Source organism: Phyllobates terribilis, unplaced genomic scaffold, assembly GCF_046119375.1.
Source record: "Phyllobates terribilis strain yellow unplaced genomic scaffold, ASM4611937v1 Scaffold_12__6_contigs__length_324123572, whole genome shotgun sequence".
Lineage (NCBI taxonomy): Eukaryota > Metazoa > Chordata > Amphibia > Anura > Dendrobatidae > Phyllobates > Phyllobates terribilis.
This window is the reverse complement of record NW_027362772.1, coordinates 316,569,978-316,583,473: the sequence shown is the minus strand read 5'-3', so window position 1 is coordinate 316,583,473 and position 13,496 is coordinate 316,569,978. Positions and strand designations below refer to the sequence as shown.

The following is a 13,496-nucleotide window of genomic DNA, read 5'->3' as shown; positions in this document are numbered from 1 at the left end:
AGGGTATATATACAGGACAGGAGGAGGGGTACTGTGCAGTGTATATATACAGGAGGAGTGGTACTGTGCAGTGTGTATATATACAGGAGGAGTGGTACTGTGCAGTGTATATATACAGGAGGAGTGGTACTGTGCACTGTATATATACAGGACAGGAGGAGTGGTACTGTGCAGGGTATATATACAGGACAGGAGGAGGGGTACTGTGCAGTGTATATATACAGGAGGAGTGGTACTGTGCAGTGTATATATACAGGACAGGAGGAGTGGTACTGTGCAGTGTATATATACAGGACAGGAGGAGTGGTACTGTGCAGTGTATATATACAGGAGGAGTGGTACTGTGCAGTGTGTATATACAGGACAGGAGGAGTGGTACTGTGCAGTGTATATATACAGGAGGAGTGGTACTGTGCAGTGTATATATACAGGAGGAGTGGTACTGTGCAGGGTATATATACAGGACAGGAGGAGTGGTACTGTGCAGTATATATATACAGGACAGGAGGAGTGGTACTGTGCAGTGTATATATACAGGAGGAGTGGTACTGTGCAGTGTATATTTACAGGAGGAGTGGTACTGTGCAGTGTATATATACAGGAGGAGTGGTACTGTGCAGTGTATATATACAGGACAGGAGGAGTGGTACTGTGCAGTGTATATATACAGGACAGGAGGAGTGGTACTGTGCAGTGTATATATGCAGGAGGAGTGGTACTGTGCACTGTACATATACAGGAGGAGTGGTACTGTGCAGTGTATATATACAGGAGGAGTGGTACTGTGCAGTGTATATATACAGGACAGGAGGAGTGGTACTGTGCAGTGTATATATACAGGAGTGATACTGTGCAGTGTATATATACAGGACAGGAGGAGTGGTACTGTGCAGTGCACATATACAGGAGGAGTGGTACTGTGCAGTGTATATATACAGGACAGGAGGAGTGGTACTGTGCAGTGTGTATATACAGGAGGAGTGATACTGTGCAGTGTATATATACAGGACAGGAGGAGTGGTACTGTGCAGTGTACATATACAGGAGGAGTGATACTGTGCAGTGTATATATACAGGACAGGAGGAGTGGTACTGTGCAGTGTACATATACAGGAGGAGTGGTACTGTGCAGTGTACATATACAGGACAGGAGGAGTGGTACTGTGCAGTGTATATATACAGGACCGGAGGAGTGGTACTGTGCAGGGTACATATACAGGAGGAGAGGTACTGTGCAGTGTATATATACAGGAGGAGTGGTACTGTGCAGTGTACATATACAGGAGGAGTGGTACTGTGCAGTGTATATATACAGGAGGAGTGGTACTGTGCAGTGTACATATACAGGAGGAGTGGTACTGTGCAGTGTATATATACAGGAGAAGTGGTACTGTGCAGTGTACATATACAGGAGAAGTGGTACTGTGCAGTGTATATATACAGGAGGAGTGGTACTGTGCAGGGTATATATACAGGAGGAGTGGTACTGTGCAGTGTATATATACAGGAGGAGTGTTACTGTGCAGTGTATATATACAGGAGATGTGGTACTGTGCAGTGTATATATACAGGACAGGAGGAGTGGTACTGTGCAGTGTATATATACAGGAGGAGTGATACTGTGCAGTGTATATATACAGGAGGAGTGGTACTGTGCAGTGTATATATACAGGAGGAGTGGTACTGTGCAGTGTATATATACAGGACAGGAGGAGTGGTACTGTGCAGTGTATATATACAGGAGGAGTGGTACTGTGCAGTGTATATATACAGGAGGAGTGGTACTGTGCAGTGTATATATACAGGAGGAGTGGTACTGTGCAGTGTATATATACAGGACAGGAGGAGGGGTACTGTGCAGTGTATATATACAGGAGGAGTGGTACTGTGCAGTGTATATATACAGGACAGGAGAAGTGGTACTGTGCAGTGTATATATACAGGACAGGAGAAGTGGTACTGTGCAGTGTATATATACAGGACAGGAGGAGTGGTACTGTGCAGTGTATATATACAGGACAGGAGGAGTGGTACTGTGCAGTGTATATATACAGGAGGAGCTGTACTGTGCAGTGTATATATACAGGAGGAGTGATACTGTGCAGTGTATATATACAGGACAGGAGGAGTGGTACTGTGCAGTGTACATATACAGGAGGAGTGGTACTGTGCAGTGTACATATACAGGACAGGAGGAGTGGTACTGTGCAGTGTATATATACAGGAGGAGTGGTACTGTGCAGTGTATATATACAGGACCGGAGGAGTGGTACTGTGCAGGGTACATATACAGGACAGGAGGAGTGGTACTGTGCAGTGTATATATACAGGAGGAGTGGTACTGTGCAGTGTACATATACAGGACAGGAGGAGTGGTACTGTGCAGTGTATATATACAGGAGGAGTGGTACTGTGCAGTGTATATATACAGGACCGGAGGAGTGGTACTGTGCAGTGTACATATACAGGACAGGAGGAGTGGTACTGTGCAGTGTATATATACAGGAGGAGTGATACTGTGCAGTGTATATATACAGGACAGGAGGAGTGGTACTGTGCAGTGTACATATACAGGAGGAGTGGTACTGTGCAGTGTACATATACAGGACAGGAGGAGTGGTACTGTGCAGTGTACATATACAGGAGGAGAGGTACTGTGCAGTGTATATATACAGGAGGAGCTGTACTGTGCAGTGTATATATACAGGAGAAGTGGTACTGTGCAGTGTACATATACAGGAGAAGTGGTACTGTGCAGTGTACATATACAGGAGAAGTGGTACTGTGCAGTGTATATATACAGGAGGAGTGGTACTGTGCAGTGTACATATACAGGAGGAGTGGTACTGTGCAGTGTATATATACAGGAGGAGCGGTACTGTGCAGTGTATATATACAGGAGGAGCTGTACTGTGCAGTGTATATATACAGGAGAAGTGGTACTGTGCAGTGTATATATACAGGAGGAGCGGTACTGTGCAGTGTATATATACAGGAGGAGTGGTACTGTGCAGTGTACATATACAGGAGGAGTGGTACTGTGCAGTGTACATATACAGGAGGAGTGGTACTGTGCAGTGTATATATACAGGAGGAGTGGTACTGTGCAGTGTACATATACAGGAGGAGTGGTACTGTGCAGTGTACATATACAGGACAGGAGGAGTGGTACTGTGCAGTGTATATATACAGGACAGGAGGAGTGGTACTGTGCAGTGTATAGATACAGGACAGGAGGAGTGGTACTGTGCAGTGTATAGATACAGGACAGGAGAAATGTAATTAAGAAATGACAGTTAACAGGAACATTGTAGGTCAAGATAAGATCTGGAAGACCAAGCAAAATTCCAGTGAGAGCTGCTTGTAGGATTGCTAGAGGGGCAAATCAGAACGCCCGCTTGACTGCAAAAGACCTTCAGAAAGAGTTAGCAGACTCTGGAGTTGTGGTCCATTGTTCTACTGTTCAGAGGCATCTGCACAAACATGACCTTCATGGAAGAGTCATCAGAAGAAAACCTCTCCTGCGTCCTCACCATAAAATTCAGCGTCAGAAGTGCAATAGAACATCTAAACAAGCCTGATGCATTTTGTAAAAGTCCTGTGGACCGATGCGGTAAAATAGACCTCTGTGAACACAATGATCACAGGTATGTGTGGAGAAAAAAATGCACAGAATTTCAAGAGAAGAATATCTCACCAACCATTAAGCATGTCGGGGGATCAATCCTGCTTTGGGGTTGTGTTGCAGCCAATGACACAGGGAACATTTCACAGGTAGAGGGAAGAATGGATTCAATGAAATGTCAACAAATTCTTGATGCAAACATAACACCATCTGTAAATAAGCTGAAGGTGAAAAGAGGATGATTCTATAAATGGATAATGATCATAAACACACGTTAAAATCCACAATAGACGACCTCAAAAGGCGCTAACTGAAGGTTTTACAGTGGCCCTCACAGTCCCCTGATCTGAACGTTATTGAAAATCTGTGGCTAGACGCCCCTGGAATCTCACAGAACTGGAAGAATGGCTGTAAATCCCTCAAATAAGAATTGAAAGACTCTTGGCTGGCTACAAAAAGTGTTTACAAGCTGTGATGCTTTTAGAAGGGGGTGTTACTAGGTACCAACCATTTATAACATAATTAGGGATGTGTCCTTCTGTCCGAAGCCCCTATAGACTGCGCAAGCTCAATGCGCCTGCGCAGTCTGGCCGCAGACAGAATGAAACAACCACATCCCAGACAGGGATGAGGAGTGTGGCGTCGGAGATCACAGTATGCGTAGGCACTGAACTAGTATGTACCAGGATGGGGGACCAGGATTGGGGAGCATATACCAGGATGGGGGACCATATGCCAATAAAAATGCTTGCCACCCGGGCGTAGAACGGGTTCAAGTACCTAGTAAATATTGTGGTAAGATGACTCGCTCGGCTGCTTTTTGAAGTAGACTCAGGAACCCGGGTTTTCTCTGCAGGCTTTATTAAACGGCATAAAGCCCTGCACTCCAGCAAAATAAACACAGCCTTACTGGCAAAATTACAAAACAGAATAAATAGTAGAGTCCATATGCGTATGGGGTTTGCCCACACAGGTTGTAGTTCCAGCCTTCAGCTCTGTACTAAGCTGAGGCTCTCCCCGTCTGGAGACCTTGCCTCTCCAAAACCACAACAGAGAAAAAAAAAAAAACAGGACTGAACATTTAAACCTTTCTCAGCCACACCCTGAGGTGCAGGTATGGGGAATGACCTTCCTCCCATCTCTGTGTCATTCCCATAAAACCAAACCCTTTAAAAGAGTTAACCCCCAGCATATAACGGGCTGGTAGTTTATTGATTTTAGTTCACACAGGCTAGCAACCTGCGTGACACATACCTCCCCTCATATATAATGCCAGTGACTGTCGCTGACGTCGGCGGTCGCGTGACCCGTCACATGACTAAATGACGTCATGGCAGGTCCTTGTAGACCATCGCGAGCTGCCGGCAAGCCAGGACGGATCGGATAAGGACACCGCGGGCCATCAGAAGGGTAAGTATAATGTATATTTTTTGTTTTATTCTTTAACTATGGTACCCGGGTCTGGAGGAGAGTCTCCTCTTCTTCAAACCCGGGTTCCATCCGCACATTGAACCGCATGATATCTGCATGTGCACATGTAGTGATGCGGATGTCACGTGATCCAATGCAAGTCAATGGCAGCGAAAACGCCGCGATTCCGCAAAATAATTGGTAGTGCTGCGGATTTTTCCGCAATGATAATCCGCAGCGGAAATTATCATTGGGGAACATAGCAGACCTTCTACCAAGTGTTTTTTAATTGTCGGAATTGCCGCTGCGGAAACGCTTAAAAAACGCATAGTGGGCACACCGCTTTATAGTACTAGTGTACTGTATAAATATAAAAGAAGGTAATTAAGTGCAGTTCATAATCATTGGTGCTCAAATGAATGCGAAGTGTAGTCAACACATATAAGTAAAGGTTTAAAGAGTTAGTTTCTTACCTAGAATGGCATCCACAAGAGAATGCTGTGTCTCACTCTTTTTTGCTTCTTTCGCTCTTTGCTTCTTCACGCCCCGGGAAGAAGCAAAACGCGCGTCGGGCTGAGAGGACTCAGGATTCTCTTGTGGATGCCATTCTAGGTAAAAACTAACTCTTTAAACCTTTACTTATGTATATTGACTCTATGGATCAGAAAAATCAAAATTCCCCACAGTATATAACAGTGGGGATCACCGGTTAGAGCCCTCAACAATGAAGTAATATATGATTTACATGGGAAGAAACAAACATCTAGTGTGAGCTGATAGACGTGATATGATGGCTCCAGAGCTAGCTGTGAGCCGAGAGGTTGAACGAGACCCCCCACACTATATATACATGTACACGTTTCCTCTTGTGGAAGCCATGAGTGGCTGCTCGTATATGATATGGGGGGTTTTCAGCGATTCTGGTCTGTCTACACTCAATGGCCTCAACTTCTGGTGGTTTCAGCATATACAGACATTGGTGCTGGACCTCATCAGTACAGACGCTTCGCCCATTTATTATAAAGACGCTGACATTAATGTTTGGTGACTTTTGCACAGTGCCCATTGTGTGCAGTACAGGCCTTGTTCATAGATGCCATCAATGTTTTTTTTTTTTCTGGAAACTTGGGTCTGTCCGTCACTCCTGACCATAATGTAATGTATTTAGTCCACTTCTCCGTCACCCCTTCTAGAGCTTTTACCAGCAATGATGATGGTCACCGAACTTCCCGAGTCTTCAGTAGGTTTTGCTCTGGGCTTGGGCCGTTCACTTTGTCACGTTGTTTGACCTACTTGATGGGATGGGGGTTTAGTGAAGCGCACGGGATGTGATCAGGCCATTGCTGTACGGCGGGGATGTCAAGTCGACTTCCCAGTGATGTTCTTACTGAGAGGTAAATGGAGTATAAAGCGTTTCTAGAAATATGGCACGCTCTCCGAACGCTAAACAGAGAAAATTCCACCATTTTCACATGGTGACTGAGCAGCACTGGAGTCCGGCAGGTGTAGAGGTCCATGCCGCATACATGTTGTATATGTATTCTATATAGTGGTCCATTACCGGGGGGCTGCCATGTTGTGACATATCAGCTTGTAACAGCAGTTTCTTCATGTTCTGGTTGTATCTTGCATTATTACGTGGTGTTCTTTGTCTCTTATGGTCGTCTCTTTGGTCTTTCAGCTCGTTCTCGTTGTATCTTGCATTATTACATGGTGTTCTTTGTCTCTTATGGTCGTCTCTTTGGTCTTTCAGCTTGTTCTGGTTGCATCTTGCATTATTATGTGGTGTTTGTCTCTTATGGTCGTCTCTTTGGTCTTTCAGCTCGTTCTGGTTGTATCTTGCATTATTATGTGGTGTTCTTTGTCTCTTATGGTCGTCTCTTTGGTCTTTCAGCTCGTTCTCGTTGTATCTTGCATTATTACGTGGTGTTCTTTGTCTCTTATGGTCGTCTCTTTGGTCTTTCAGCTCGTTCTGGTTGTATCTTGCATTATTACGTGGTGTTCTTTGTCTCTTATGGTCGTCTCTTTGGTCTTTTCTGCTCGTTCTGGTTGTATCTTGCATTATTACGTGGTGTTCTTTGTCTCTTATGGTCGTCTCTTTGGTCTTTCAGCTCGTTCTGGTTGTATCTTGCATTATTACGTGGTGTTCTTTGTCTCTTATGGTCGTCTCTTTGGTCTTTCAGCTCGTTCTGGTTGTATCTTGCATTATTACGTGGTGTTCTTTGTCTCTTATGGTCGTCTCTTTGGTCTTTCAGCTCGTTCTGGTTGTATCTTGCATTATTACATGGTGTTCTTTGTCTCTTATGGTCGTCTCTTTGGTCTTTTCTGCTCGTTCTGGTTGTATCTTGCATTATTACGTGGTGTTCTTTGTCTCTTATGGTCGTCTCTTTGGTCTTTCAGCTCGTTCTGGTTGTATCTTGCATTATTACGTGGTGTTCTTTGTCTCTTATGGTCGTCTCTTTGGTCTTTCAGCTCGTTCTGGTTGTATCTTGCATTATTACTTGGTGTTCTTTGTCTCTTATGGTCGTCTCTTTGGTCTTTCAGCTCGTTCTGGTTGTATCTTGCATTATTACGTGGTGTTCTTTGTCTCTTATGGTCGTCTCTTTGGTCTTTCAGCTCGTTCTGGTTGTATCTTGCATTATTACATGGTGTTCTTTGTCTCTTATGGTCGTCTCTTTGGTCTTTTCTGCTCGTTCTGGTTGTATCTTGCATTATTACGTGGTGTTCTTTGTCCCTTATGGTCATCTCTTTGGTCTTTCTGGTCATCTCTTTGGTCTTTCAGCTCGTTCTCGTTGTATCTTGCATTATTACATGGTGTTCTTTGTCTCTTATGGTCGTCTCTTTGGTCTTTTCTGCTCGTTCTGGTTGTATCTTGCATTATTACGTGGTGTTCTTTGTCTCTTATGGTCGTCTCTTTGGTCTTTCAGCTCGTTCTGGTTGTATCTTGCATTATTACGTGGTGTTCTTTGTCTCTTATGGTCGTCTCTTTGGCCTTTCAGCTCGTTCTGGTTGTATCTTGCATTATTACATGGTGTTCTTTGTCTCTTATGGTCGTCTCTTTGGTCTTTTCTGCTCGTTCTGGTTGTATCTTGCATTATTACGTGGTGTTCTTTGTCTCTTATGGTCGTCTCTTTGGTCTTTCAGCTCGTTCTGGTTGTATCTTGCATTATTACTTGGTGTTCTTTGTCTCTTATGGTCGTCTCTTTGGTCTTTCAGCTCGTTCTGGTTGTATCTTGTATTATTACGTGGTGTTCTTTGTCTCTTATGGTTGGCGCTTTGGTCTTTCAGCTCGTTCTCGTTGTATCTTGCATTATTACGTGGTGTTCTTTGTCTCTTATGGTCGTCTCTTTGGTCTTTCAGCTCGTTCTGGTTGTATCTTGCATTATTACATGGTGTTCTTTGTCTCTTATGGTCGTCTCTTTGGTCTTTCAGCTTATTCTGGTTGTATCTTGCATTATTACGTGGTGTTCTTTGTCTCTTATGGTCGTCTCTTTGGTCTTTCAGCTCGTTCTGGTTGTATCTTGCATTTTTACGTGGTGTTCTTTGTCTCTTATGGTCGTCTCTTTGGTCTTTCAGCTCGTTCTGGTTGTATCTTGCATTATTACATGGTGTTCTTTGTCTCTTATGGTCGTCTCTTTGGTCTTTCAGCTCGTTCTGGTTGTATCTTGCATTATTACTTGGTGTTCTTTGTCTCTTATGGTCGTCTCTTTGGTCTTTTCTGCTCGTTCTGGTTGTATCTTGCATTATTACGTGGTGTTCTTTGTCTCTTATGGTCGTCTCTTTGGTCTTTCAGCTCGTTCTCGTATCTTGCATTATTACGTGGTGTTCTTTGTCTCTTATGGTCGTCTCTTTGGTCTTTCAGCTCGTTCTGGTTGTATCTTGCATTATTACGTGGTGTTCTTTGTCTCTTATGGTCGTCTCTTTGGTCTTTCAGCTCGTTCTGGTTGTATCTTGCATTATTACATGGTGTTCTTTGTCTCTTATGGTCGTCTCTTTGGTCTTTTCTGCTCGTTCTGGTTGTATCTTGCATTATTACGTGGTGTTCTTTGTCTCTTATGGTCGTCTCTTTGGTCTTTCAGCTCGTTCTGGTTGTATCTTGCATTATTACATGGTGTTCTTTGTCTCTTATGGTCGTCTCTTTGGTCTTTCAGCTTATTCTGGTTGTATCTTGCATTATTACGTGGTGTTCTTTGTCTCTTATGGTCGTCTCTTTGGTCTTTCAGCTCGTTCTGGTTGTATCTTGCATTTTTACGTGGTGTTCTTTGTCTCTTATGGTCGTCTCTTTGGTCTTTCAGCTCGTTCTGGTTGTATCTTGCATTATTACATGGTGTTCTTTGTCTCTTATGGTCGTCTCTTTGGTCTTTCAGCTCGTTCTGGTTGTATCTTGCATTATTACTTGGTGTTCTTTGTCTCTTATGGTCGTCTCTTTGGTCTTTTCTGCTCGTTCTGGTTGTATCTTGCATTATTACGTGGTGTTCTTTGTCTCTTATGGTCGTCTCTTTGGTCTTTCAGCTCGTTCTCGTATCTTGCATTATTACGTGGTGTTCTTTGTCTCTTATGGTCGTCTCTTTGGTCTTTCAGCTCGTTCTGGTTGTATCTTGCATTATTACGTGGTGTTCTTTGTCTCTTATGGTCGTCTCTTTGGTCTTTCAGCTCGTTCTGGTTGTATCTTGCATTATTACATGGTGTTCTTTGTCTCTTATGGTCGTCTCTTTGGTCTTTTCTGCTCGTTCTGGTTGTATCTTGCATTATTACGTGGTGTTCTTTGTCTCTTATGGTCGTCTCTTTGGTCTTTCAGCTCGTTCTGGTTGTATCTTGCATTATTACATGGTGTTCTTTGTCTCTTATGGTCGTCTCTTTGGTCTTTCAGCTCGTTCTGGTTGTATCTTGCATTATTACGTGGTGTTCTTTGTCTCTTATGGTCGTCTCTTTGGTCTTTCAGCTCGTTCTGGTTGTATCTTGCATTATTACGTGGTGTTCTTTGTCCCTTATGATCGTCTCTTTGGTCTTTCAGCTCGTTCTGGTTGCATCTTGCATTGTTACGTGGTGTTCTTTGTCTCTTATGGTCGTCTCTTTGGTCTTTCAGCTCACACTGACAGAGGAGCAGAGTGAACAAAGCAGAAACGGCTGTGAATCTAAGGAGCTGGTCTTCCTGGTACAAGTCGCATGTCAGGTAAGGGTGGACGCACTGCAGAGAGCGCCCCCATCTGGTCTGTATTCTCTCATTTAGTTATGTTGTTTTCTTTAGTGGAACAACTAATGTCAATTCACAGAAAAGGACATCCAATCCAAAAAACATCACAGTGGCCATACCTGGAAACAATACCAGTGTGCCGCAGGATCCGTCATGCCCCAGTATACATGCGGTGATGAATCCCACACCCATCATCCCTGAGGAGGGCAGGTACCCAGTGCACACAGATAAGGCTTGTAGAGGGCGCCAGTCACACAGACGTGTAGTGCACCGCGCCGGCCATTCTGTTATAGCTATGTATAAGTGCACCCCTCAAGGACCGACACCCCCATCCCCCACAAAACTACAGGGCCCGACTGCATCCCGCAAACATGAAGACTTATGTGAGGGCTTAGTTGATTGGCCAGAATCGATCCCTGGGGCCCGTCTGCATCCTGCAGCATATCTGCATTGTCACCTGGCATTGGCGCCTCTATTTTTCTGTGAGGTTTATTTGAACATAATTTGTCTCCTCTCATTTATTGGAAGCAGCCAGAGAGACTTAAAGGAAAAAATATGTTTCTACATTGTCCTTACTATTCAGAAAGTCACCAATAATCTACAATGTGTCCCTCTCATCCTGTGGAGAAAGTGCTGCTCCCAGCGGCTGCGGACCTGGAGCACTCAGTATGGCGGTGTACAGATCCGGAGCACGACATGAGGCGACCCGGCTGCAATTACCGAACGGGACTTCTCCAATCTCGTAATGTCTTCTTTGGCTTCTGCACGCAGCGCCCCTCGCCGCACGCAGCGCCCCTCGCCGCACGCAGCGCCCCTCGCCGCACGCAGCGCCCCTCGCCGCACGCAGCGCCCCTCGCCGCACCCAGCTCCCCTCGCCGCACCCAGCTCCCCTCGCCGCACCCAGCTCCCCTCGCCGCACGCAGCTCCCCTCGCCGCACGCAGCTCCCCTCGCCGCACGCAGCTCCCCTCGCCGCACGCAGCGCCCCTCGCCGCACGCAGCGCCCCTCGCCGCACGCAGCGCCCCTCGCCGCACGCAGCGCCCCTCGCCGCACACAGCTCCCCTCGCCGCACACAGCGCCGCACACCGCTCCCCTCGCCGTACACAGCGCCCCTTGCTGCACACAGCGCCCCTCGCCGCACACAGCTCCCCTCGCAGCGCCCCTCGCCGCACGCAGCTCCCCTCGCCGCACGCAGCTCCCCTCGCCGCACGCAGCTCCCCTCGCCGCACGCAGCTCCCCTCGCCGCACTCAGCTCCCCTCGCCGCACACAGCTCCCCTCGCCGCACACAGCTCCCCTCGCCGCACACAGCGCCCCTCGCCGCACACAGCGCCCCTCGCCGCACACAGCGCCCCTCGCCGCACGCAGCGCCGCACGCAGCTCCCCTCGCCGCACGCAGCTCCCCTCGCCGCACGCAGCTCCCCTCGCCGCACACAGCTCCCCTCGCCGCACACAGCGTCCCACGCCGCACACAGCGCCCCTCGCCGCATACAGCGCCCCACGCCGCACACAGCGCCCCCTCCCATCTATCGGCAGCCACAAATTTCCATAGGAAGAGTTTAAACAGCTTGTCAGATGCTCTGTAGTATAGAAGTAAAGATAATGTCTGTAGAGAAATGGAATACCAGCTCAAGTCCTGGGCCTGTGTTACCGTAGAGAAAAAGTCCTGGGCCTGTGTTACCACGGAGAAAAAGTCCTGGGCCTGTGTTACCGTAGAGAAAAAGTCCTGGGCCTGTGTTACCATGGAGAAAAAGTCCTGGGCCTGTGTTACCATGGAGAAAAAGTCCTGGGCCTGTGTTACCATGGAGAAAAAGTCCTGGGCCTGTGTTACCACGGAGAAAAAGTCCTGGGCCTGTGTTACCGTAGAGAAAAAGTCCTGGGCCTGTGTTACCGTAGAGAAAAAGTCCTGGGCCTGTGTTACCATGGAGAAAAAGTCCTGGGCCTGTGTTACCGTAGAGAAAAAGTCCTGGGCCTGTGTTACCATGGAGAAAAAGTCCTGGGCCTGTGTTACCATGGAGAAAAAGTCCTGGGCCTGTGTTACCATAGAGAAAAAGTCCTGGGCCTGTGTTACCATGGAGAAAAAGTCCTGGGCCTGTGTTACCATGGAGAAAAAGTCCTGGGCCTGTGTTACGTTAGAGAAAAAGTCCTGGGCCTGTGTTACCTTAGAGAAAAAGTCCTGGGCCTGTGTTACCATAGAGAAAAAGTCCTGGGCCTGTGTTACCATGGAGAAAATGACTGAAGAACATGGAGGAAATGGAAGAGTTAGTGCCATATATGTGCCGCAGGCTGATGCAACTGTGTACGCCATCCCCCAAAAACTGATGTGATTCTGTACGCCGTCCCCCAAAACTGATGTGATTCTGTACCCCCCCCGACTAATGCAATTACTTGTGCCCCTCCCCCACAAGACAGATGTGATTCTTCACATCATTCTCCTGAGACTGATGCAGTATTGGTATCTGTATACGTATGTGTGTATGGTTCCCTGTCAGTTGTGCCGGCGATGGTTCCCTGTCAGTTGTGCCGGCGATGGTTCCCTGTCAGTTGTGCCGGCGATGGTTCCCTGTCAGTTGTGCCGGCGATGGTTCCCTGTCAGTTGTGCCGGCGATGGTTCCCTGTCAGTTGTGCCGGCGATGGTTCCCTGTCAGTTGTGCCGGCGATGGTTCCCTGTCAGTTGTGCCGGCGAGGGTGCCCTGTCAGTTGTGCCGGCGAGGGTGCCCTGTCAGTTGTGCCGGCGAGGGTTCCCTGTCAGTTGTGCCGGCGAGGGTTCCCTGTCAGTTGTGCCGGCGAGGGTTCCCTGTCAGTTGTGCCGGCGAGGGTTCCCTGTCAGTTGTGCCGGCGAGGGTTCCCTGTCAGTTGTGCCGGCGAGGGTTCCCTGTCAGTTGTGCCGGCGAGGGTTCCCTGTCAGTTGTGCCGGCGAGGGTTCCCTGTCAGTTGTGCCGGCGAGGGTTCCCTGTCAGTTGTGCCGGCGAGGGTTCCCTGTCAGTTGTGCCGGCGAGGGTTCCCTGTCAGTTGTGCCGAGCGCTGCAGATATTTCTGACATTTTTCCTATTGATTCTTGCCTTTCCACCTGCGGAGACCTGCAGACCGCGCTCTGAGACAGAAATGAGGGTGATGCCACCCCGGCCGCGCTCCACAGACCGCCGTCCACCCGCAGACTCCACAGACCGCCGTCCACCCGCAGACTCCACAGACCGCCGTCCACCCGCAGACTCCACAGACCGCCGTCCACCCGCAGACTCCACAGACCGCCGTCCACCCGCAGACTCC

The 13,496-nt window shown here is 47.6% G+C and overlaps 1 protein-coding gene across 8 annotated transcripts in view; it reads left to right on the top strand.

Annotated features, from left to right (window-relative positions):
- ARHGAP32 (Rho GTPase activating protein 32) overlaps positions 1-13,496 on the top strand; it is a 394,160-nt gene that overhangs the window by 252,211 nt on the left and 128,453 nt on the right. For all 8 annotated transcript variants that reach the window (XM_073657439.1, XM_073657437.1, XM_073657436.1 and 5 more), the window contains one exon: positions 10,122-10,208. In XM_073657439.1, the coding sequence (XP_073513540.1) occupies positions 10,122-10,208 (87 nt within the window). The remainder of the gene's footprint in view (positions 1-10,121; positions 10,209-13,496) is intronic.